Raw genomic sequence first — 26,503 nt, 5'->3', positions numbered from 1 at the left:
ACCAAACGACCCAGCGGCTGGGTCAACCAAACAACCCAGCGGTTGGGTCAACCAAACAACCCAGCGGTTGGGTCAACCAAACAACCCCGCGGTTGGGTCAACCAAACAACCCCGCGGTTGGGTCAACCAAACAACCCCGCGGTTGGGTCAACCAAACAGCCCAGCGGCTGGGTCAACCAAACAACCCCGCGGTTGGGTCAACCAAACAACCCAGCGGTTGGGTCAACCAAACAGCCCAGCGGTTGGGTCAACCAAACAACCCAGCGGTTGGGTCAACCAAACAACCCACTGGTTGGGTCAACCAAACAACCCAGCATTTTTTAGAGTGTAACAAGTAACAACTGGCCAGAGTAGCTGGAAGGGAAAGCTGTCACTTTTAGTGATCAGGGGAGGCAGGAGACAGGGAGGGAGGGAGGGAGGGAGGGAGGGAGGGAGGGAGGGAGGGAGGGAGGGAGGGAGGGAGGGAGGGAGGGAGGGAGGGAGGGAGGGAGGGAGGGAGGGAGGGAGGGAGGGAGGGTTGAAGTTAAAGACAGTTTGCAACCCTCATAACTTATACCCAGTTTGTCATGGTGATTTGGGCCTAATGTTTAGAATGCATGCAGTCTTATGAGAGATTGGGTCATATGTTGTGACACAAAGCGGTTATTCATATGGCTTCTCTTTGCATTCACACATGTGGTGACATCTGTGTGTTGTGGAAACAAGCCTAAGCGGGGACCAATGTTATCATAACAGTGCTATTACACAGTAATTATGCAGTGTAGTATGAACACATTGTGATGAGCTCTATTTTACACAGTTCAGGTAGTGTTAGCTTTCTTTACGGGGTAATGTTTAGGACAGGCTGGTGGACAAGTCAGTCCCTGAAAATCAACATTATACAGCCTTTGATAATGAATTGTGCTCCGTCCCCACTAAATGAAATAGATTTAATATGTATGTACATGTACTTGTCCCTACAATGACCACCTTCCATCTCGACGCCTAGTTGAAAGCAATGGCTGCCCCCCGGTCCACCACATCTAAAGCCCAGGCAGCAGTGGCTTTCAGCTCCAGCTCCTCCTCATCCCCCTGGCTGCCTCTACAAAGCTGGAACACCTACAGGTTTAAAGGGATACTTCGGAATTTTGTAGTTTGAAGGATGTTGCTAACTAGCGCTAGCGCAATTACTGGTATCTGCTACTTCCAGTCATTGCGCTAATGCTAGTTAGCATTGGCTCGTAAAACTACCTCTAACTTCCTTCATACTGGACACGGAGATATACAAATGGTATCCACAAGTTAATCTGACTCTAGGGAAGTAGATAAAGGGCATCATTGCCAAAATCCTGAAGTATCCCTTTAACTCAGGGCACTACACTAGGAAATTAAGGCTAGCATGTTATTAAACCTCTTTTTTTCCTTTATTATGTTTTGCACCTGCATGCACATGCACACCCAGGATAATAGGGCTTTTGTTGTGTGGGGGGCCCAAGAGGTAGGCCCAGGAGGGGGCAGGCCCCAGGGGCCCCGAGAGGTAGGCCCAGGAGGGGGCAGGCCCCAGGGGCCCCGAGAGGTAGGCCCAGGAGGGGGCAGGCTCCAGGGGCCCCGAGAGGTAGGCCCAGGAGGGGCCAGGGGGTTGAGGGGGGTAGAATGTACTTACACTAGTGATAGGGAGTTCGACTCTTTTTACTGATTAAGATCTTTTCAACTCCTTCAGTTAAAAAAATAAAAAATCATTCAACTAATTTTGTTCATTTGATCCAGTAATGCCTGGAGCGTGCAGGACCCCCTTACCAGCAAACAATGAACTAAAAACTTGAAATACTCATGATTCTAAAAGCTTCTCATTTATCATAGGGCTCTTTATGAAGCTGTCATTTGTGACTGAGACTTACAAAAGTGTGCTTCAAACCATGTACATTTGTGATGGCTAGGGATACAAATAAGATTATTTCTTGATACCTTAAAACGAGGTCTAGTTGTGGCCGCAACTGGACTAGATTGTGAACAACTCTTGACTGTCGCGAGGGAGATAAGCACATACTGTACTGTTCGCAAACTGCAGCAGCCCCCCAAACGATTCGTTCTCGAGTTTGTTGAGCAGAGGCAGGCTGTGTAGGCTGTGTCTTGGTTCTACAAAGCTGTGTCAATCGATAACATTCAACAATCAATGAATTACATTCATTCTTGCACCATGAGATCAATTATCAGTTCTACGTGTCTTTTGCCTTCTCTATGCTGCCCGCAACATGATCTATGGTGGTGGTTGGTGGTCGGAGCACGTCTCTGGAGCCGCTGAGCTGGGGGAGTGCGTAATAATCCTGCTGAAGGTTTCATTTCGGCCAGCCAGCAGGTCAAACAAACGACTAAAATGAACGAGTCACTTGGTAAAATGAATCATGACTCTCGAAGTCAGCTAAAAAGAGTTGCTCAAAAAGAAGGAATCGTTCGCGAACTGCACACCAGTAACTTACACATGGCCCAGCTCGTGAGCGATGGTGAATGAAGCGCTGAGTCCGTTCTCTTCGCTGATGGAGCAGCTCCGGTACGGGTCACACATGGTCCCCAGCTCCGCCAGCCCTGGAAGGTCACCAATACACAGCGGCTTGAATGGGCGGAGGGAAAAAAAGCCTTCCACCGCTACAGGCGATTAAGCCGTCAAACTTCTGTTTCACAAGAGAGACCAGTACTACCCTCCATCCTCCCTCTCATTACACCGTTCCAATCAGTCACTATATGAGCTCCTGAAATAAACTCATTATTGTATATTAGCTGAAACATTGAAACAGTGGTGGAACGTTAACCCGGAGTCACTGAAGGTGAAGTGGGCACAGTTGAATCTGAATGTGAAGCCGTTTGTTTACCCAATGTGTCACACTTGTCTTTCGCTCGGCAGATGTCTTCCCTGTGAGAAGACACAAGCACAAGCAAAGGACACCATTATTCATCATCTCCATGCAGCTGTGTGTGTGTTAGGGTAGTGAGACAGTACAGTTCAAAGGTGAAATAGCAGTAAGCACCTTGTTATGAGGAGTGCAGTGTCGTGGTGGGAAGGGTGACTGTCGTCCTGGACATTTTGGGTCTGTTGCCAGACACAGAAGTTGTGGAGGGTAGTAGCAGCATTGAAATTGATCGAGGGCCCATCCTGTGAGAGATTACATAGAGACAGGGGTGAGGATTTGAACAGGTGTTCCTCGCTAAAAGAATAAAATAAAACTACAAAATGTAAACATGTATCTGAAAGTGTCAAGTATTTTCATCTGAGTTATCTGCCATTACAAGGCCATGTGCGGAATGCCCCTCAGTCAGTCCTAGTTGAATCACAGCTGTGGTAGTAGCACAGGATAGTAGCATCCTTTTCTCTGAGGAGATTTCTCTTGAGGCTTTCCTCTGAGTGCAGTGTCCTTCTGAAGGGCCACAGAGAGAGGCTGACGTCAGCTGCCTCAGGGGGTACTCACTCACTGCGGCCCTCAGCGCCTGTTCTCACCTGTTCATTGTGGATGACGATCAGCTTGACAATCATGACGTTGATGAGGTTTCCTACACTTGGGTCGCTGTAGACCGCAGCAACCTGTGACAAGATGAACACACAGGCAAGAAACGCAAATGTCTACTAAGGGTACAAAGCAGACAACACGGACTAATGCGAAGATGATTATTACTTTGAATGAGAGTAGGTCTAGAGACCATGTTCAAAAATATTTGTATTCCTTCAGGGGGGAGTTGACATTTTAACAAAATGTAAAAATTTCAGCAACGCTTGACTTGTGTGTATCCCACCGCTCCTTGGACAAAACAGTTTTGTGTGCCTTTCTTTTGGTTCAGCCCTGTCAGTGTGGGTCACTATCCTCCTGGGGCTATCCTAACAGAGCTCTGACAGGAACTCATTAGCCCTCTATAAACATTTAGCTTGTCAGTGCCTGGGGGGCTGAGTGAAGCAGATACCTCCTCTGGTAGGGGGAGAGAGAGCGCATGAGAGAGAGAGAGAGGAAGGGTGCAAGAGAGAAGGAGAGAGAGAGAGAGACAGAGCGAAAGAGCAAGAGAGACAGAGAGAGACAGAGTGAGAGAGAGAGAGAGAGAGATAGAGAGAGAGAGACAGAGAGAGAGAGTCAGAGACAGAGAGAAAGAGCAAGAGAGAAAGAGAGAAAGAGCAAGAGAGAAAGAGCAAGAGAGAAAGAGCGAGAGAGAAAGAGCGAGAGAGACAGAGCGAGAGAGACAGACAGACAGACAGGCAGACAGGCAGGCAGGCAGGCAGGCAGGCATGCAGGCAGGCAGGCAGGCAGGCAGGCAGGCAGGCAGGCAGGCAGGCAGGCAGGCAGGCAGGCAGGCAGGCTGGCAGGCGGGCAGACAGGGGGACAGACAGGGGGACAGACTGATAGAAAGATAGACAGGGGGCTACACAGGCAGGCAGGCAGGCAGGCGGACAGACAGGGGGACAGACTGATAGAAAGATAGACAGGGGGATAGACCCCGACTGTGTGCTGTAGCCTAAACTACGGCTTCACACTGGTACATAAGTGGACAGACAATCAAGGCTGTGATACACTGGAGGAATGTGTCTCTGTGGTCAGTGTAAACACAATGACATCATATCAGAGGGCTAGCAGCCCACCCATTAGCCCCCTTCTCCACTAACAGGCACAACGTGCTGTCACCATGACGATGACGGATCAGTCTTGGCTGATTTCCCTGTTCTTGTTTAAAATGCTGGGTCTGGTTTCTGTTGGTTTGGCCGGAGCGTGGCAGGTCTTTTTGATTGAGTGGCCTTGACAGGTTTTTCTTCGACAGCTGTGTGCATGTGTGTGTATGCACGTACGTGTGTGTGTGTTTGTGTGTGTGTACAGATGTAGGATCTTAATTTGAACCAGTTTGCTACAGCAGGAAAATTATCCTGCAACAACAGGAAATGTGCATTATTATGTGGATTATATTTCATGGACATTTTGTTGGGGCAAATAAAGTCTGCAATTTTCAAGTAGAAATTACAAACTTTAGAAGCCTTTTTAAACCTTGAATACACTATAAGTTTGCATTACCCGATATGCAGGAAAATTCCTGAAACAACAAGATGATAAAATTAAGATACGGCATCTGTATGTGTGAAAATGTTTGTGTGTACGGCCATAGGGTCATTCATTATGTCTTTAAGGGCTAATGCAGAGGCCCATGTGTTTCCAAATACATATTTGTATTTGTGTGTTTGGGTTGTTAACCCTGAGGTAACCCCAGCATGTAGTAATGTTAACCCTGAGGTAACCCCAGCATGTAGTAATGTTAACCCTGAGGTAACCCCAGCATGTAGTAATGTTAACCCGGAGGTAACCCCAGCATGTAGTAATGTTAACCCGGAGGTAACCCCAGCATGTAGTAATGTTAACCCGGAGTTAACCCCAGTATGTAGTAATGTTAACCCTGAGGTAACCCCAGCATGTAGTAATGTTAACTCTGAGGTAACCCCAGCATGTAGTAATGTTAACCCTGCGGTAACCCCAGCATGTAGTAATGTTAACCCGGAGGTAACACCAGTATGTAGTAATGTTAACCCTGAGGTAACCCCAGTATGTAGTAATGTTAACCCTGAGGTAACCCCAGCATGTAGTAATGTTAACCCTTAGGTAACCCCAGTATGTAGTAATGTTAACCCTGAGGTAACCCCAGCATGTAGTAATGTTAACCCTGAGGTAAACCCAGCATGTAGTAATGTTAACCCTGAGGTAAACCCCAGCATGTAGTAATGTTAACCCTGAGGTAAACCCAGCATGTAGTAATGTTAACCCTGAGGTAACCCCAGCATGTAGTAATGTTAACCCTGAGGTAACCCCAGCATGTAGTAATGTTAACCCTGAGGTAAACCCCAACATGTAGTAATGTTAACCCTGAGGTAAACCCAGCATGTAGTAATGTTAACCCTGAGGTAACCCCAGCATGTAGTAATGTTAACCAAACTAAAAGCCAATAAGATCATAAAGAGTTGAGTCAGCTTATTGAACCCCCTTATGAGCCACATCTCTTGACTGTCCAGGAGAGCTTGCTATCAGGTTAACATTAGGAAGAGAAAATTGTCTATCAGCATTTCTGTCTTGCATTCTTAGGGATCCAACATACTGTTTACATACAGGTAAACACAAATCCAAGTTGTATCATTTGGCAGAATTCTCCAAGTCAATGCTTCCAGGGTGTTGTGTCTCTCTACTTTATGAGTGACACACTGAACAATACTGTATGCATCTCCTTTGTGTAAAACATAGTTCATGGGTTAAACCTCAATCCACATGGCTGAAAACTAATGGGCAAAACCCAAACAGACCATTACAGTGTAGTATAATATATACTCAACAAATTGGGAGACACAAGAGTGATCTTGACATTGATTAACAAAGAGGGGTAATGATTGCAGGTGAAAACTGTTATCCTTAGATAATGAAAACAGGGTACAGTAAAAAGTCAACCAAGCTACCAACCAGACACCAATATCATTAACCAATAAGTAAATTACTTTGTACCACAGAAAAGTCACATTTCCTGAAATCCGAGTAAGTTACAGCAACGAACACATCTAGATTTAACAATGTGTTTTTCATAATAAAAAAAATATTTTACTTACTACTGACATGATTGTTAGGATGTAGTGCTCGAGGTTGCGTCCGTGGTGGCGCGCCATCTTGACGTCAGCAGTCAGCATCAGTTCCACGTAGCGGGGGTACGAGAGGAACCTTTTCTGCCTGGACGAGGCTCTGTGACGGGGGTCTGAAGAGTTGGTGGTGTGGTTGCCTACGTGATGTTCTGTCGTGTGGTCTATCTCGTAGCCGGTGTGGTGGATGTCCATTCTATCTCTCAGGGAATCCAACTCTTCTCCCATACTCCTATCGCTCTGAAGATTGACAACTGGCCTTTCCGATCCTTCCTCTGTCGGACAATAGAACAGAGTAACAGAGGAGAATAATCGGGTTGAAGGTCTTGTGATAATAGGAACAGACTAGGACCTGAGTGTAAATAGTGGAACACGTTAAATTATTTATAGAATACAAACAAAATGAATACCGGACATACATCTTTTATTTGACATCTACTGGCATTTTCATTCCACAGTATTACATGTCTGAAGCTAAAGGCCTCAGCTTAGCCACATTCCACTGACATACAGTAATCACCACATATTGGACTTAAAACCCCAAAAAACGTTCAAGGTTCTGAAGAGAAGTTGTAGCGAGCGACATAGGGTCAGTAACAGAGGTCTGAGGGTTAGAGATGAAGGTCAGAGAAGCTGCACCCCTGAGCTTCAAATTCGACTTCTACAAACACAGAAAACCCCACTATTTCTACTGCTGTCTCTGCATTCAACAGGGGCCCTCCACACAAGAGCATGAAGTTAAATCACTTCACTTAAACCACAGCCCGTATGTCACAGCAAATGAAAGGGCCACTAAGGGAGGATAAGTTGAACAGAACAGTACAGCTGAAATGTAACAGATACTAGATTCAGACGTTGAGACTGTTATATTCAGGCCAAAGGAGAAAGACCTTAAAAAAGCAGCCATAGACCTGGAAAGCAGCCATATTCTCTGGCTACATGTAGTCCATTGGCATCACTTCCAACCCTTTCCTCTGTTAGGTGGACCTCAGATGAACTGCACGTGTAGCACAGCAGAGCTCAGTCAGTGTGAGATTCCTTTACCATGATGACAGGGAAGGTAAAGAGAGGGAGAGAATAGGAGGAAAATAGAAAAGAACCCTTAGGACAACCTAGAGAGAGAGAGAGAGAGAGAAAGACAGAGAGACAGAGAGAGACACAAATAGAGAGAGAGAGAGACAGAGAGAGAGAGAGAGAGAGAGAGAGAGAGAGAAAAAGAGAGACAAAGAGAGAGAGAGACACAAAGAGAGAGAGAGAGAGAGAGAGAGAAAGAGAGAGAGAGATATATAGACAGAGAGAGAGAGAGAGACAAAGAGAGTGAGAGAGAGAGAGCGAGACAAGGAGAGAGAGAGCGAGAGACACACAAAGAGAGAGAGAGAGAGACACAAATAGAAAGAGAGACAGAGAGACAGAGAGAGACACAAAGAGAGAGAGAGACACAAAGAGAGAGAGAGAGAGACACAAAGAGAGAGAGAGAGACAAAGAGAGAGAGAGAGAGAGACAGATATAGACACAAAGAGAGAGAGACACAGAGAGAGAGAGAGAGACACACACACACAAAGAGAGAGAGACACACAAAGAGAAAGAGAGAGAGAGAGACACAGAGAGAGAGACACAAACAGAGAGAGAGAGAGTGAGAGAGAAAGACAGAGAGAGAGAGAGAGAGAGAGACAAAGAGAGCGAGAGAGAGAGACAAAGAGAGCGAGAGAGAGAGAGAGCGAGACAAAGAGAGAGAGAGAGAGACACAAAGAGAGAGAGAGACACAAAGAGAAAGAGAGTGAGAGACAGAAAGAGAGAGAGACACAACGAGAGACAGAGAGAGCGAGAGAGAGAGAGAGAGTGAGAGAGAGAGAGAGACAAAGAGAGCGAGAGAGAGAGCGAGACAAAGAGAGAGAGAGAGAGAGAGAGACACAAAGAGAGAGAGAGACACAAAGAGAAAGAGAGAGAGAGACACAAAGAGAAAGAGAGAGAGACACAAATAGAAAGAGAGACAGAGACAGAGAGAGACACAAAGAGAGAGAGAGACACAAAGAGAGAGAGAGAGACACAAAGAGAGAGAGAGAGACAAAGAGAGAGAGAGAGAGAGAGAGACAGATATAGACACAAAGAGAGAGAGACACAGAGAGAGAGAGAGAGAGAGACACACACACACAAAGAGAGAGAGACACACAAAGAGAAAGAGAGAGAGAGAGACAGAGAGAGAGAGACACAAAGAGAGAGAGAGAGAGAGTGAGAGAGAAAGACAGAGAGAGAGAGAGAGAGAGAGAGAGAGACAAAGAGAGCGAGAGAGAGAGAGAGACAAAGAGAGCGAGAGAGAGAGAGAGCGAGAGAGACAAAGAGAGAGAGAGAGAGAGACACAAAGAGAGAGAGAGACACAAAGAGAAAGAGAGTGAGAGACAGAAAGAGAGAGAGACACAACGAGAGACAGAGAGAGCGAGAGAGAGAGAGAGATATATAGACAGAGAGAGAGAGAGAGACAAAGAGAGCGAGAGAGAGAGCGAGACAAAGAGAGAGAGAGAGAGAGACACAAAGAGAGAGAGAGACACAAAGAGAGAGAGAGAGAGAGAGAGAGAAAGAGAGAGAGAGATATATAGACAGAGAGAGAGAGAGACAAAGAGAGTGAGAGAGAGAGAGCGAGACAAGGAGAGAGAGAGCGAGAGACACACAAAGAGAGAGAGAGAGAGACACAAATAGAAAGAGAGACAGAGAGACAGAGAGAGACACAAAGAGAGAGAGAGACACAAAGAGAGAGAGAGAGAGACACAAAGAGAGAGAGAGAGAGACAAAGAGAGAGAGAGAGAGAGACAGATATAGACACAAAGAGAGAGAGACACAGAGAGAGAGAGAGAGACACACACACACAAAGAGAGAGAGACACACAAAGAGAAAGAGAGAGAGAGAGACAGAGAGAGAGAGACACAAAGAGAGAGAGAGAGAGTGAGAGAGAAAGACAGAGAGAGAGAGAGAGAGAGAGAGAGACAAAGAGAGCGAGAGAGAGAGAGAGACAAAGAGAGCGAGAGAGAGAGAGAGCGAGACAAAGAGAGAGAGAGAGAGAGAGACACAAAGAGAGAGAGAGACACAAAGAGAAAGAGAGTGAGAGACAGAAAGAGAGAGAGACAACGAGAGAGAGAGAGAGAGAGAGAGAGAGCGAGAGAGAGAGAGAGAGAGAGAGAGAGACAGAGAGAGAGAGAGAGAGAGAGAGAGAGAGAGAGAGAGAGAGAGAGAGAGAAAGGGAGGAGGAGAGAGTAAGAGAGGATAAGAAGGATGTAGGAAAGCACCCTGAGGCCAACCTGTGGAGGTAAAGGAAGGGAGAGAGCTTAATTATGCATATCTATTTTGTCTGAGAACAGGGCAGTCCTGGGATACTTTGCTGTTGAGGCACAACAGCACCAGGGAAGAGAAGCTAGGGCCAGGGTTTTGGGACTGTGGGGGGCTTCACTTTCCGCTCAGGCAAGCTCCCGGCTGCCCACAAGAGGCTACATTGTTTGGGAGATAGAGTGCAGCAGTAGAGTACAGCTGCAGAGGGTCGTACACACCACCAACCCAACCCAACCCTTCCCCACTTCTGAAATAATGGACCATCTCAGTCAAAGACAACGTGCTACTACGGAAGGAAATATTGGTATCACATTAACAAAAAGCATTCAAGAGCAGAGAGAGTAAAGAGAGCATGCATGACATGACTGCAATGTTTTGGTCCAAGATCAACAACGTATCTGGATGGATTAAGTGGATGGCCAGGGATATGTACAGTACCAGTCAAGTTTGGACACACATACTCATTCCAGGGTTTGTCTTCATTTTTACTATTTTCTACATTTTTAGAATAATAGTGAATACATCAAAGCTATGAAATAACACGTATGGAGTCATGTAGTAACCAAAAAAAGTGTTAAACGAATCAAAATATATTTTATTTTTGAGATTCTTCAAAGTAGCCATCCTTTGCCTTGATGACAGCTTTGCACACTCTTGGCATTCTCTCAACCAGCTTCACGAGGTAGTCACCTGGAATGCATTTCAATTAACAGGTGTGCCTTGTTAAAAGTTAATTTATGGAATTTCTTTCCTTCTAATTGTATTCGAGTCAATCACTGCCCTGTGTAGGGTGCCATCTTTCGGATGGGATGTTAAACGGGTGTTTTGACTCTCTGTGGTCACTAAAGATCCCATGGCACTTATCGCAAGAGTAGGGGTGTTAACCCCGGTGTCCTGGCTAAATTCCCAAGCTGTCCCTCACACCATCACAGTCACCTAATCATCCCCAGCTTACAATTGGCTCATTCATCCCCCTCCTCTCCCCTGTAACTATTCCCCAGGTCATTGCTGTAAATGAGAATGTGTTCTCAGTCAGGTTACCTGGTAAAATAACGGTCAAATTAAATTAAAATAAATAAAATCAGTTGTGTTGTGACAAAGTATACAGAAGATAGCCCTATTTGATAAAAGACCAAGTCCAAATTATGTCAAGAACAGATCAAAAAAGCAAAGAGAAATGACAGTCCATCAATACTTGAAGACATGAAGGTCAGTCAATGCAGAACATTTCCAAAACTTTGAACGTTTCTTCAAGTGCAGTCGCAAAAAACATCAAGCGCTATGATTAAACTGGCCCAGAGTTACCTCTGCTGCAGAGGATAAGTTGATTAGAGTTAACTGCACCTCAGATTGCAGCCCAAATCAATGCTTCACAGAGTGTCACGCCCTGACCTTAGAGAGACGTTTTATGTCTCTATTTGGTTAGGTCAGGGTGTGATGTGGGGTGGGCATTCTATTTTTTGTTTTCTAGGTTTCTTTATTTCTGTGTTTTGGCCGGGTATGGTTCTCAATCAGGGACAGCTGTCTATCGTTGTCTCTGATTGGGAATCATACTTAGGTAGCCCTTTTTCCCTCCTTTCAGTGTTGGTAGTTAACTTTGTTTGTGGCACTTAGCCCTGTAAGCGTCACGGTTGTTTCTTTCGTTTGTTGTTATGTTGGCGACATCTTATAATAAAAGAAAATCTACGCTCACCTTGCTGCACTTTGGTCCACTTCTTTTGACGGCCGTGACAGAATTACCCATCACCAAAGACCAAGCAGCGTGGTAAAGAGGACTCCTGAACATGGGAGGAGATCCTGGACGGAAAGGTCACTGGACGCAGGCCGGGGAGTATCGCCGTCCGAGGGAGGAGATGGAGGCAGCTAAGGCAGAGCGGTGGCGATATGAGGAGGCAAGTCAGCGAAGCAGGCACGAGAGGCAGCCCCCCCCCCCAAAATGTGTGTGTGTGTGGGGGGGGGGGGGGGGTACACGGGGAGATTGGCGGAGTCGGAGTTTAGACCTGAGCCAACTCTCTGTGCTTACCGCGGGGAGCATGTGACTGGTCAGGCACCGTGTTATGGGGTGATGTGCACGGTGTCTTGAGTGAGCATTCACAGGCCGGTGTACTCTGTACCAGCGTCCCGCATTTGCCGGGTGGAAGTGGTCATCCAGCCAGAACGGGTTGTGCCAGCTCTGTGCTCGAGACCGCCAGTGTGCCTTCGCCCCAGTGTATCCGATGCCCGCCCCACGCACCAGGCCTCCTGTGTGTCTCTCCAGTCTGGTGAGTCCTGTGCCTGCTGCACGAATGAGGCCTCCAGTGGTGATCCATGGGAAGAAGCTTCCAGTGATGATCCATGGCAAGAAGCCTCCAGTGATGATCCATGGCAAGAAGCCTCCAGTGATGATCCATGGCATGAAGCCTCCAGTGAGGAGTCATGGCAAGAAGCCTCCAACAACGGTCTCCAGTCCTGAGCCTCCAGCGACGGCCTCCAGTCCGGAGCCTCCAGCGACGGCCTCCAGTCCGGAGCCTCCAGCGACGACCTCCAGTCCGGGGCCCGCAACGAGGATGCCCAGTCCGTGGCCCGCAGCGAGGATGCCCAGTCCGGGGCCCGCAACGAGGGTCCCCAGTTCGGGGCCCACAACGAGGGTCCCCAGTCCGGGGCCTGCGGCGAGGGTCCCCACACCAGAGGCGCCACCAAAGCGGGGTGAGCCAGCGGTGAGGCGGGGTCTACGTCCCGCACCAGAGCCGCCACCGTGGATAGATGCCCACCCGGACCCTCCCCTATAGGTTCAGGTTTTGCGGCCGGAGTCCGCACCTTTGTGGGGGGGGGGGGGGGGGTTACTGTCACGCCCTGACCTTAGAGAGCCGTTTTATTTCTCTATTTGGTTAGGTCAGGGTGTGATGTGGGGTGTGCATTCTATTTTTTGTTTTCTAGGTTTCTTTATTTCTATGTTTCGGCCGAGTATGGTTCTCAATCAGGGACAGCTGTCTATCGTTGTCTCTGATTGGGAATCATACTTAGGTAGCCCTTTTTCCCTCCTTTCAGTGTTGGTAGTTAACTTTTTTGTGGCACTTAGCCCTGTAAGCGTCACGGTTGTTTCTTTTGTTTGTTGTTTTGTTGGCGACATCTTATAATAAAAGAAAATGTACGCTCACCACGCTGCACTTTGGTCTACTTCCAACGACACCCGTGACTCAGAGTTCAAGTAACAGACACATCTCAAAATCAACTGTTCTGAGGAGACTGCGTGAATCAGGCCTTCCTGGTCAAATTGCTGCAAAGAAACCACTACTAAAGGACACCAATAAGAAGAAGAGACTTGCTTAGGCCGAGAAACACGAGCAATGGACATTAGACTGGTGGAAATCTGTTCTTTGGTCTGATGAGTCCAAATTTGAGATTTTTGGTTCCAACAGCCGTGTCTTTGTAAATTCAAGGCACTCTTAACCAGCATGGCTACCACAGCATTCTGCAGCGATACGCCATCCCATTTGGTTTTCAAAACCCTTGAATGAGTAGGTGTGTCCAAACTTTTGACTGGTACTGTATGTTGAAAAGTACACCACGCATCAGGTTTTCCGCATTTGAGCTGATTTCTAGCCACATGTGCTGAGATGTCTGACTCGGAATGAGGACTTGCAATTTTTCTGCTGCCTCACAGCTGAGGTAAGACCAATCTCTATGGCCAGACAAACCGTCCAATCAGAGAGAAAGGGGAAGACTAGAAGACTGTGATCCAAGGAGCTGCCGGAATGAGCAGTTAACTGGTTATATTCATTCTTTATCATGTTGTTGTCCTGCACTGAGATCAGTACTGAGACTGCATCAAAATACAATACTATATCGTAATGTGTCTGCCAGGCATCCATGGCAATAGACAATTTATAACACAACACACTTGATTTCCTACCAGTTGCCTTTTACTTCAGTATCCGGATGAGGAAGTTACTACATATGCTATACACTGTTTACCTCTGGTTAGTGCTGAGCGATTCGTGCCTTTTGAGGTTGGTCGGGTTTTGGTTCGACTACAAAAAAATAATAACGGCTTTCAATTTGGGTTATTTTTCACATTAAATGTGGCTTTAATGCTGTAACAACACTGAATAAAACAATTCATCAAAGTCCCATGATGGCAGTGACTGCCCATTACTGCCTATCACTTATTAACCATCATTTATTCACATTACTGTACCTTCATAAAATATTTCAGTTGTAGTTTAGTAGTTTATTTGATGACTTTTATTAATTTCATTCCAAGTCATCATCTCATCTCTATAGAGCTGCTGCCTGCTGTCTGACAAAATCACTAGATTGTAGTTCTTCAAAGTAAATAAGGCATACTTTTATGACTGCTGAGTACCAACTATCAATCACTTAGATCATGTATTTTCAGGTAGAGATACCCTGCGAAGCAACTACTCTCTATCCCTCTCGGTCGCACGTTCTTCTGTGTCTTCTTCCCCCAGACCGTACCAGTAGGCGCATAATATATTATGGTCATTGTAGTTAATTACCACATTTTCTGCAATAAACTAGGTAGAATATTGGCCTGTTGGAAACTGTAACCTCTCATCGCACAGTTCGGGCTTGATCTGATATATCTCTAGAGAAACTGTGCATTGAGCTCACAGAGAAAACGAACGGCACTCAAATAACTGAACCAACGTTGGTCAATTAGTTGTTTAAAAAATGAAAATTAACCAACGTTTTGGTTAATCACTCAGCACTACCTCTGGGTAACCCTGTCATAGTGAGGGTCACCTTGTGGTCTGAGCACCCACCAGCTACTCTATCAAACCACCAAGACAGAAAGAGACTGTAAGGACGATAGAGAGGGTTTAAGAGAGGGAGCGAAAAAGAAAAGGAAAACTCCAAGATCATTCGAGTGATGCCCCTGGCGCAGTGGGCACACGAGATGGAGCGTGACACCCTGGCACAACGGCACACAGCTCCTGCCGCCGTGATGCCCTACCCCGTGCCAGCGGCAGGCGCCTGTGTCAGCGCCAAGCCCATCAGCCGGTGCCCACTGCCCATCCACACAGCAGCTGAGGCCGCTGAGCCGTGGCGAAGGCCTCTTTTTCCAGGAACTAGAGCGAAAGAGAGCTCCAGAACGCCACCAGACAGATTTCTCACTGCGGAGCGAACAATCCCGCATTGTGGAGAAGGAGAAAGGGTGGACTAGACCTTTTGATGTTTCTATGTAGTGTGAAGTGAGAAGTGAATAGGGTGGAAGTGGAATACAGTAAGTTGAGGAGCAAGAGGAGGAAATATGGCCAACGTAATAATAGCCTTTAAATCACATTAGATTAGCTATACAAAACCTTTCCGAATTCGCCTTACAGTCAAATCCCCTCTCTCACTGGCCGGTGAACTGCTACTTACACTGTGAGAAGAATTGTTTGGGCTGGCCCTGGCCCGATTCACTCAGAGGACTAAAAGTATTCTCTGACAAAACCCAAAATAGGGGAATTTATCTCTCAATTAAAAAACTATAAAACATGTAGAGATATTTATCAAACATTTATGAAAAACCTCTGCCAGATGTTTATAAAACATAATTAAACATCCATAAATCCCCTGTTCCAGATAACTACAGCAGTAACTCATACTAGCAACGCAGCCCAACACATAATGACATTGCAGTCCAGCCCTACACTCTTAGAAGTAATGGGGCCTGGAAGAACCTTTCAGAGTTCTGAAAACTGCCCTCTGAAAGCTGTTTTCGAGGAACCCCTGTGTAAAGGTTCAAACCAGAACCATTTGTGACGGGAGGGGTTAAATATTTTACCTTTTTAATAACAGAAAAATTGGAGGCGTTGCTTATTTGAGGTGTCGCTTTCAGATAGTTATTTTTGGCCACCCGTTTGAGTAAATGTCATTTGTGTTCATGAATATTTATGCCAATTACATAGTCAAATATAATTTTATATAGTCTAATATAATTGCTGATTACTTATAGTAATAAAGTGGTAACTACTCCAACTTCGTGATTTGCATAGGCTCTTGAGGAACTCATATACCTCTGTAAGCCCCAATGAAGCTACAAAATTGTCAGTGTTCAACCTTAACATATGATGACAATACAACAGAACATATGGACAGCAACGACATTTACTCTAACGGGTGGCCCAAAAAAATCTATTTGAACGCCACAACCCTACTATTTTATCTTTATTTAACTAGGCAAGTCAGTTAAGAACAAATTCTTATTTTCAATGATGGCTGGCCTAGGAACAGAACTGCCTGTTCAGGGGCAGAACGACAGATTGTACCTTGTCAGCTCGGGGGTTTGAACTTGCAACCTTCCGGTTACTAGTCCAACTCTCTAACCACTAGGCTGCCTCCCCAGTCCAGGGTTCTTCCAGGAACCCTTTGCTACATTGAAACATCAAAGGATCCTCCAAGAACCCCCCCAACTAAACAAAGGTGGAAATATAAACCATTGACCAGCAATGGTTCCTTGAGGATCTCCAGGGGTTCCTTGAGGATCTCCAGGTATCCTCGAGTCACCACTAATTCTAAGAGTGTATAATGGCACATATTTCTGCAACGCGTGCCATCAATAAAATACAGTGTTTTTGTTGGCACTTATGTACTCATACATGTAACTGAGGAATCAAGAGCATTTTCTGGTACAATGCCTGCCTTTACAGAGCAGGAAACGGTAGGGATTTCTAATCCCAATAACGTTTTACGACGTAATAATAAATAACTCAAGTTATTCATGTATTCTTTGATTAAGATGTATATTACCCACTCACACAAGCACAATCGCACACAATAGCCCCCAAAAAGGTACCCATATCAATTATTTTGGTTTACGATCCTTTTAGAGACATTAAACCAATAGTACATCACTTCAACACTTGATACCAGATTGTTGTCCCTTTTTTTCCTCTTTTTTGTTTTACAACATAGATGTTCAAGCATGAGGTTAACAAAACATGACGTTCTCCTCCACTTCAGCTGGATTAAAGTCCATTTATATTTATTCTACGACCTCTTGTCACTCTTGTTCAGAAGTGTCAATGCCAAAAGGCCAACAATAGGAAACGCTGATTTCATTGTTCAGCTAATTAACATTATTCTACAATAACCCACTGGGAGAGAAAGACCTCTATCACTTGGGTGCCAATTACGGTGACAGTGTAGCATAGTGTATCTGTAGCATACCTTACACCAAGCATAGGTCATGCCTGGGCCAATCAGGGGTCAGGTCGATTAATGGACAGTACAACATCCTGTAGACCCCCACAGACCTACAATTAAGAGCAATTACTGTGGCTGCTGGCTAGACCGAGAAAGGAGGGCACTAATTGTTGCTGAAGAACGAAAGCTTTTAAACCTGGCTGCATGACCCTTGACCAGCAGAAAGAAAGATAGCAGGTTTCACACACACACTGTCTGCCCACAGTGGTGTCAGTGTTACTCTCCAGATCCATGGTAGAAGACATAGATAGGGTGGCCAGGGGGTTAAGGGTTAGAGTTTAGGTACCAGATGGCCAAGGGGTTAAGGGTTAGAGTTTAGGTACCAGACTTTCTCAACAGGGAATCCCATTCCTCTGCTCTGGAGTTCAACAACAATGACGCAACAGCTAGGAGCCATCTCTACCTCACACGATAAGAACCGTGAAAGCTGCCAGACATTCCTTGCTTCTCTCATGTTGAGACAGCGTAGAGATGATGGTCGGTTAATGGTCGGTTAATTTCTGTTAGCTCTGTTCTCTGGGGAGAGTGTACAGTAAAGATGAGAGGGGTTGCAGAAAACCACACTCGTAAAGCCACGGCACTGAATCAATTACCCCAAAGCATCTGGCATCTACTTTCCCTTCAGCTTCTAATGAGGACATGAGCGCTCTTTAGATGATGGGAAGTAGATATTCCCCGTGATGTGTCTGAACCCCTTTAAAAATGAGACGACAGCAGCAACATCTTGGATTCCCCTCTCCATCCATATTCCATTGGTCTCACTTCCCCAAGATCAAGTCACCTCCATAGACGTTCCAGACATAACAGTAGCATTTCAACCACTTGTTTTGGTGCCTTTAGGAATTCTAGATGGACAGAGGAGCTGACCTACACCCGTCCTCCCATTAGGGTCCGTTGTGTCTCAGCCTGTCCAGGGCCACGTTGTGGGGACCGTGTCCCTCACCTGTTAACACCTCTCACCTCTGACAACTGCCACTATAATAACACTATAATAGAAAACTGCTGATGGATCCCCGTCCCATCCATCTGTTCAGACAGAATACCAAAGGCAGAGTACCTCGGCAGAAAATAGCTGTTAGAATTTGAACACCAGATTGAGCAATGAGGGCTCTATTATTGCTCAAGTGCAGAACTGGTGTCAAGTGATGTTTGTTGATACTAACTATAACATACTGATTCAAAATTACCATTGGCTAGGTCGGAGAAACATCACAGCACTTCATAACTCAATCAATAATAGACAGAGGCATGAGGTTCACCAAATGTATCATCATGTCCAATATTTTTCATGCCCCAGCTAGTACACAGTCTACCTTCTCCTGTGTAGATGTACAGTTGGAGTTGAGGATGAAAACTCTGATGTGGATTGAGGGGCTACTACAGATAGAGACACAGGTGTAGAGGGGAGGAGGAAGGCAGAGAGGGCCCGAGAAACGTCCGTGGCCGGTGCCAGGGTTTAGAGCGAGACCGGCACATACAGCGCAGACTAGGCTGGGCACACCGATGGAGAGAGAAACTTGCTCCTCTCCTCTCCTCTCCTCTCCTCTCCTCTCCTCTCCTCTCCTCTCCTCTCCTCTCCTCCCCTCACTTCTCCTCTCCTCTCCTCTCCTCTCCTCTCCTCTCCTCTCCTCTCCTCTCCTCTCCTCTTGTCACGTTCTGACCTTTATTTCCTTTGTTTTTGTATTTAGTTAGTATGGTCAGGGCGTGAGTTGGGTGGGCAGTCTATGTTTGATTTTCTATGATTTGGAGATTTCTATGTTTCGGCCTAGTATGGTTCTCAATCAGAGGCAGGTGTCATTAGTTGTCTCTGATTGAGAATCATACTTAGGTAGCCTGGGTTGCACTGTTTGTTGGTGGGTGATTGTCTATGTTAGTGGCTTGTGTCAGCACAGGTCTCATTTGTAGCTTCACGGTCATATTTGGTTTATTGTTTTTTGTTACTCTTTTGTATAGTGTTCAGTGTTCTCTTTATTAAAATTCACTATGAACACATACCACGCCGCATATTGGTCCTCTGATTCTTCTCGCCTCTCCTCTTCAGATGCAGCGGAGGAAGATCGTGACACCTCTCCACTCCTCTCCACTCCACACCACTCCACTCCTCTCCTCTCCTCTCCTCGCCCAGTGATTCCAACCCCTCAGTGGGTAGTCTCATCCACAGTCACATTAACAGACAACACGCACTGAGTCAAACAGATGAGCCCAGCAGAGTTCAAACACACACACACAGTCTGTGCGTACACTTACTTACACACACACACAGTCTGTGCGTACACTTACTTACACACACACACAGTCTGTGCGTACACTTACTTACACACACACACAGTCTGTGCGTACACTTACTTACACACAGTCTGTGCGTACACGTACTTACACACACACAGTCTGTGCGTACACTTACTTACACACACGCACACTTCGCCACGCGCACACACAAACAAAGCAAACATTTGTACACACTCAGTCATTGAACAAAGCACTGCCAGATACTCATTTCAGGATGAGCAACAATAGCGGCTCCATGGTGTGGGGTTGGAGGGAGGCTCAGAGTGTCAGGGCCTAAGCCAGGGATCCCCAATTATATTCAGCCGGGAATTACATTCAGCAGTGGGACGGTTTATGCTTGAGCGGATGGTCAGGAGGGCGGAACATAGTTACAAATCATTTGTACACTGCAAATTGACTGCAAGAATCCCAAATGTATATAGTATTTAACAAAAACAGAATCATTTCAAACCTTGATAACATGGGATACAATTACGTGCCTCTCTATTTATGCAGGGGACATGGGAACAGATTTCCTAAATGAAAATAACTTTCCGCTCATTTCCTGGTTATTTTACAGACTTTAATGCCCAACAACGACAACAAAAAATGGGCAACTTTGGGGGCCAAATCAAATTTGGCCTCATGGGCCGTCTATTGGGAAGTCCTATGGAGCCAGATGACATCCAAAAGCCCCAACACCTATCCGAGCCAGACCCTAAAGGTGAAAGAGGTTGTCTGACCGATAACCATCCATCCATCACACCATGCCTACCTCTGCTGACCTCATTCCAAACACGCCATGAGAGACAAAAACTGCTTCAACTGAGAGCGTAAACAGATGAAACAGAGGGCCGAAAACCTCTCGGGAAGAACCCAATGTCAAATCCCCTCCAATGAGCGACTCCAAACAAAGGGTGACACAAGCGCGAGGTCACACACAACACACAACAAGTGCTTCCATTCGCATACACGAAAGCGCTAAAGAACAGCGAGCGATTCAAGTCGGCTAGTTCAACAACCGGATGTACGGGGCAGAGCACGAGGGAGCAGGCCCACAGCCAACCAACTCTGTACACTCCAACAGAAACTACTTCTCTACAATCACACTAATTGTTCCATTCACAGCATCCCAGTCCTGGTACCAGGGACGAGTCAGGCCGGCAGTAAGAGAAACACACAACTACAACCTCTAATTACCTGCGAAGCTCTCGTAGATGTCAGCTCTGCAGAGACCTAGTTATCAGAGCGAGCAGAGACTGTCCGCCCCTATCCTGGGCCACCCCCCCCCATCTTTCTTATTATCTCCATCTCAAGACGATCGACATAGAGATTCACATGACATGCAAGCCTTAGCCCACAGACAGATAACCCCCTAGAATGTTGCATTAAGGGACCGACACGGTCACAGGATTGGGATTTCCGTCTGACAAGCACCTTTGGAGAAGCTTTTAAAACCATCCGGGCACAACTTAGGAACATTCGCCTCTTAAAACTGAATCACCCACTGAACAGCTTCACAGTTATCAAAAACAGTGGTAAAAGCAGCCAGGATGGCTTAGTGTACATAAAGAACTGTAGATCTAGACGTGGCTGCTTGATGCCTAGTGAACAGTCGTAGGGAGGTCATGTTAGTGTCAAGGAAGGTACTGTATCTGAACTTGAATTTCGTAACATAGTATGCCTAAATTATATATTGAGTTTGACAAACATTTTACCGTGAATCAAATGCAAAGCATGAGTCATTGAAGGATGCTGTAGTGCTCTAACAACAATGGATAAACACACAGCCAATGACAGCTTTATTACTGTGTAATGACTCATGATGAAATATCAGAAACTCTATCTTCCCTAAGAGGTTACACTTTAAAAGCCCTTATTATCACAGTTGAATTATCAACACTCCCCTGCTGGTGACGGCATATGAGAGGAAAAAAGAGATTTCTGTTGAAAGACCAAAGACGACTGACTGCACAATGGTGGACACAAGGATCTCTTCAACTTGATCTTTGTTCACTTTATCTCAGTGGAAACATACTGTTCTGCTTCGATCAACACATTTTACCAAGGAGTGCAGAGATATGGAAACCAACAGGACTACACCGACTATGGAAACCAACAGGACCTCACCAACTATGTAAACCAACAGGACTATGGAAACCAACAGGACTATGGAAACCAACAGGACTACACCAACTATGGAAACCAACAGGACTTCACCAACTATGTAAACCAACAGGACTTCACCAACTATGTAAACCAACAGGACTACACCAACTATGTAAACCAACAGGACTTCACCAACTATGTAAACCAACAGGACTATGTAAACCAACAGGACTTCACCAACTATGTAAACCAACAGGACTATGTAAACCAACAGGACTTCACCAACTATGTAAACCAACAGGACTATGTAAACCAACAGGACTTCACCAACTATGTAAACCAACAGGACTATGTAAACCAACAGGACTTCACCAACTATGTAAACCAACAGGACCTCACCGACTATGGAAACCAACAGGACTACACCAACTATGTAAACCAACAGGACTACACCAACTATGTAAACCAACAGGACTTCACCAACTATGTAAACCAACAGGACTTCACCAACTATGTAAACCAACAGGACTGTGGAAACCAACAGGACCTCACCAACTATGGAAACCAACAGGACTACACCAACTATGGAAACCAACAGGACCTCACCAACTATGGAAACCAACAGGACTACGCCAACTATGTAAACCAACAGGACTATGTAAACCAACAGGACTATGTAAACCAACAGGACTATGTAAACCAACAGAACTACACAAACTATGTAAACCAACAGGACTACACCAACTATGTAAACCAACAGGACAATGGAAACCAACAGGACTATGTAAACCAACAGGACTACACCAACTATGGAAACCAGCAGGACTATGGAAACCAACAGGACTACACCAACTATGGAAACCAACAGGACTATGGAAACCAACAGCACTACACTAACTATGGAAACCAACAGGACTATGGAAACCAACAGGACTACACCAACTATGGAAACCAACATCACTACACTAACTATGGAAACCAACAGGACTATGTAAACCAACAGGACTACACCAACTATGGAAACCAACAGGACTACACCAACTATGTAAACCAACAGCACTACACTAACTATGGAAACCAACAGCACTACACTAACTATGGAAACCAACAGGACTATGGAAACCAACAGGACTATACCAACTATGGAAACCAACAGGACTATGGAAACCAACAGGACTATGTAAACCAACAGGACTACACCAACTATGGAAACCAACAGGACTACACCAACTATGGAAACCAACAGCATTACACTAACTATGGAAAACAACAGGACTACACCAACTATGGAAACCAACAGGACTATGGAAACCAACAGCACTACACTAACTATGTAAACCAACAGGACTATGGAAACCAACAGGACCTCACCAACTATGGAAACCAACAGCACCTTACCAACTATGGAAACCAACAGGACTACACCAACTATGGAAACCAACAGGACTACACCAACTATGGAAACCAACAGGACTTCACCAACTATGTAAACCAACAGGACCTCACCAACTATGGAAACCAACAGGACTTCACCAACTATGGAAACCAACAGGACCTCACCAACTATGGAAACCAACAGCGCCTCACCAACTATGGAAACCAACAGGACTACACCAACTATGGAAACCAACAGAACTACACCAACTATGGAAACCAATAGGACCTCACCAACTATGGAAACCAACAGGACCTCACCAACTATGGAAACCAACAGGACCTCACCAACTATGGAAACCAACAGGACTACACCAACTATGGAAACCAACAGGACTATGGAAACCAACAGGACTACACCAACTATGGAAACCAATAGGATCTCACCAACTATGGAAACCAACAGGACCTCACCAACTTTGGAAACCAACAGGACTACACCAACTATGGAAACCAATAGGACCTCACCAACTATGGAAACCAACAGGACTACACCAACTATGGAAACCAACAGGACTACACCAACTATGGAAACCAATAGGACCTCACCGACTATGGAAAGTCTTATACAACTAAGAGTAATGACACAGTATACCATCAAGACAATAGTCTTCTTCTATAACATTCCTGAACTAGCATGCATGCTCAAATGCAGCAACAAGAGCCGACATCTGAATGTAAACCTTATCTTTTCACTGATACACATTTTGTTTGTGTCCTGGAAGACCACTTGACAAAACAGACAAAATCTTAGTCTTTTTCAAAAATATGTCTCTCCCTGAACAGCATAGCAGCAAAGAGAGGGGAAAGAAATAATTCCTCACTGAATGACTAATGGAACAGCAAAACAAATATATTTTTAAATGTACAGAGGGAAGAAGGGCTGGCAGGATGGTTAATTGTAAAACGTCTGACATTTCCATGTGTGTTCTGTTCTGACCAACCAGGATAGTTGGCAGGTTTTGAGCCTCCTTCCAACCCCCCAAAACCCTTCAGCTTCCTCATCAATGAAACTCCGGCTAGTGACTTTGATTTAAGAAAGACTCTCCTTTCACAGGGACATAAAGAGTGGAGAGAGAGGACCATGAGATCATTGACCCTCACAAAGAGTGCTTTTATTCCTCATCAGGAAGAGGAATAGAGGGATAGAGGGAATGGATGAGAGGAATCTGACCTCTGCCAGCAACAGGTTATCTTTTCTGTCACTACTGTACAGGGGCGGACTGGGACCAGAAATCGGCCCTGGAATTTCTAAGACGTCTGCCCAATTTTTTTCTTGAGGCCCCCATTATTAGCTGAATGCTAATTTTGTGCAAAAAAACAACAACTAGTTAGACAGGCCCAACCATCTGGCATTTGCCCGAAATGCCAGGTGGCCAGTACGCCCCTGCTACTGTATAGAATACTAACTGACATTTAGAGAGTAACTGGTTATTTTAGGTGGCTTGCACAGCAATGCAGGTTTACTCTTGCTTTTGGAGCACAATATCTTAATCACATCTAGCTGCTTGTGCATTCAAGAGGAGCTATACCTACTTCCTATTGTATAGGCAGAGAGTTTCCCAACTACAACTGCACTCTGCCTGGTGGTCCTGACAGTGTTGCTCAATGCAATTTGCTCTCAGCAATTAGGCTGCAGTAAAGAACTGCATGTTTAGGCAGTCTGTGGTGGGATGGAGGAGGAGCGTGGGAGAAAGAGAGAGAAAATGAGTGAGGAGAGAGAGAGAGAGAGAGAGAGAGAGAGAGAGAGAGAGAGAGAGAGAGAGAAAAGGGCAGCTGAGCCCACCAATATATGTACACTACTCAAAAAAATAAAGGGAACACTAAAATAACACATCCTAGATCTGAATGAATGAAATATTCTTATTAAATACTTTTTTCTTTACATAGTTGAATGTGCTGACAGCAAAATCACACAACAATTATCAATGGAAATCAAATTTATCAACCCATGGAGGTCTGGATTTGGATTAAAGTGGAAAACCACACTACAGGCTGATCCAACTTTGATGTAATGTCCTTAAAACAAGTCAAAATGAGGCTCAGTAGTGTGTGTGGCCTCCACGTGCCTGTATGACCTCCCTACAATGCCTGGGCATGCTCCTGATGAGGTGGCGGATGGTCTCCTGAGGGATCTCCTCCCAGACCTGGACTAAAGCATCCGCCAACTCCTGGACAGTCTGTGGTGCAACGTGGCGTTGGTGGATGGAGCGAGACATGATGTCCCAGATGTGCTCAATTGGATTCAGGTCTGGGGAACGGGCGGGCCAGTCCATAGCATCAATGCCTTCCTCTTGCAGGAACTGCTGACACACTCCAGCCACATGAGGTCTAGCATTGTCTTGCATTAGGAGGAAACCAGGGCCAACCGCACCAGCATATGGTCTCACAAGGGGTCTGAGGATCTCATCTCTGTACCTAATGGCAGTCAGGCTACTTCTGGCGAGCACATCGAGGGCTGTGCAGCCCCCCAAAGAAATGCCACCCCACACCATGACTGACCCACCGCCAAACCGGTCATGCTGGAGGATGTTGCAGGCAGCAGAATTTGGCGAATTTGCCAGTGGCGAATTTGCCAATCTTGGTGTTCTCTGGCAAATGCCAAACGTCCTGCACGGTGTTGGGCTGTAAGCACAACCCCCACCTGTGGACGTCGGGCCCTCATACCACCCTCATGGAGTCTGTTTCTGACCATTTGAGCAGACACATGCACATTTGTGGCCTGCTGGAGGTCATTTTGCAGGGCTCTGGCAGTGAGGGGGGAGATAGTGCCCCTAATCCATCTGACCAGTTGACCATTAACTGTATAAGAATGTCAGCCCTAATTTACAGGCAGCGAATAGATTGCTCTTCCACACCATCAAAACCAATTATGCATTTGTTGTGCTTCGAGAGCAGCCAACCAACACAGTGTTTACTCCTGACCTGATAGTAGCAGGCAGTGTGTGCACTGCACACATTACCATAAAAAGAAATGAGGCCTACTAGCAGCCAGCCAGCCAGGCAGGCAGGCCTAATGTGGCCTTCAAAGAGAGGCCTTTATCAGTGCATCTGGAGTGGAGCCTATCAGGCAAAGGTGTGGAACCACAGCCCGGGACACCTCACAGTCCTCCTGTCCTAACCCGGCCCTGTGTCGTCTCTCTCCTTTAATCCTGCCTCATTGTGTGTCTGCTCTACTGCCCTTTGATGAGGCCTTCTGCAGGTGTCTTCTCTTTCTCCTGCTATCTATCTATGTTATAACAAGACCCCTTTGACTTATTAAAAGGTGAGGAGGAAGCTTGTGTTTGCTTGGGCTCTTTGTATAGAAAAACCTGCTGATGTTGTATCTAATCTGTGAGGTTAGGAATATATTAAAGGGAGACTGGGTGGTTGGTGGATATTGATATTGACAGAACCACAACTTGTGTGAGCAAGATAGCTGCTTACACCTCCTTTCTGTTAAACAATGGCCTACCAAGAGTCTTCCGCCTCCCACCCACTATCTGACAGTGCCTACAGAGAGAGAGAGCATTTTTCAAAGGTCTCCAGTGCCTGGCTGAGACCCTCCAGATTGTTGTCCCTCTGTGT

General features: G+C 45.8%; 1 protein-coding gene across 2 annotated transcripts in view; it reads right to left on the bottom strand.

Annotated features, from left to right (window-relative positions):
- The window catches only part of LOC110493669 (A disintegrin and metalloproteinase with thrombospondin motifs 20), a 128,606-nt gene that overhangs the window by 91,902 nt on the left and 10,201 nt on the right, over positions 1-26,503 (bottom strand). Inside the window, exons 4-8 of one of the 2 annotated variants that reach the window (XM_036952909.1) lie at positions 6,587-6,888; positions 3,470-3,553; positions 3,003-3,127; positions 2,847-2,887; positions 2,457-2,562 (exon numbers count right to left, since the gene is read on the bottom strand). In XM_036952909.1, coding sequence (XP_036808804.1) covers positions 2,457-2,562; positions 2,847-2,887; positions 3,003-3,127; positions 3,470-3,553; positions 6,587-6,888 — 658 coding nt within the window. Of the gene's footprint in view, positions 1-2,456; positions 2,563-2,846; positions 2,888-3,002; positions 3,128-3,469; positions 3,554-6,586; positions 6,889-26,503 lie in introns of those variants that run through there. The other variant, XM_036952911.1, reaches the window with a different exon arrangement.

This window comes from Oncorhynchus mykiss, chromosome 2, assembly GCF_013265735.2.
Source record: "Oncorhynchus mykiss isolate Arlee chromosome 2, USDA_OmykA_1.1, whole genome shotgun sequence".
In the NCBI taxonomy this organism is placed as follows: domain Eukaryota; kingdom Metazoa; phylum Chordata; class Actinopteri; order Salmoniformes; family Salmonidae; genus Oncorhynchus; species Oncorhynchus mykiss.
This window is presented reverse-complemented; position numbering and strand designations above follow the sequence as displayed.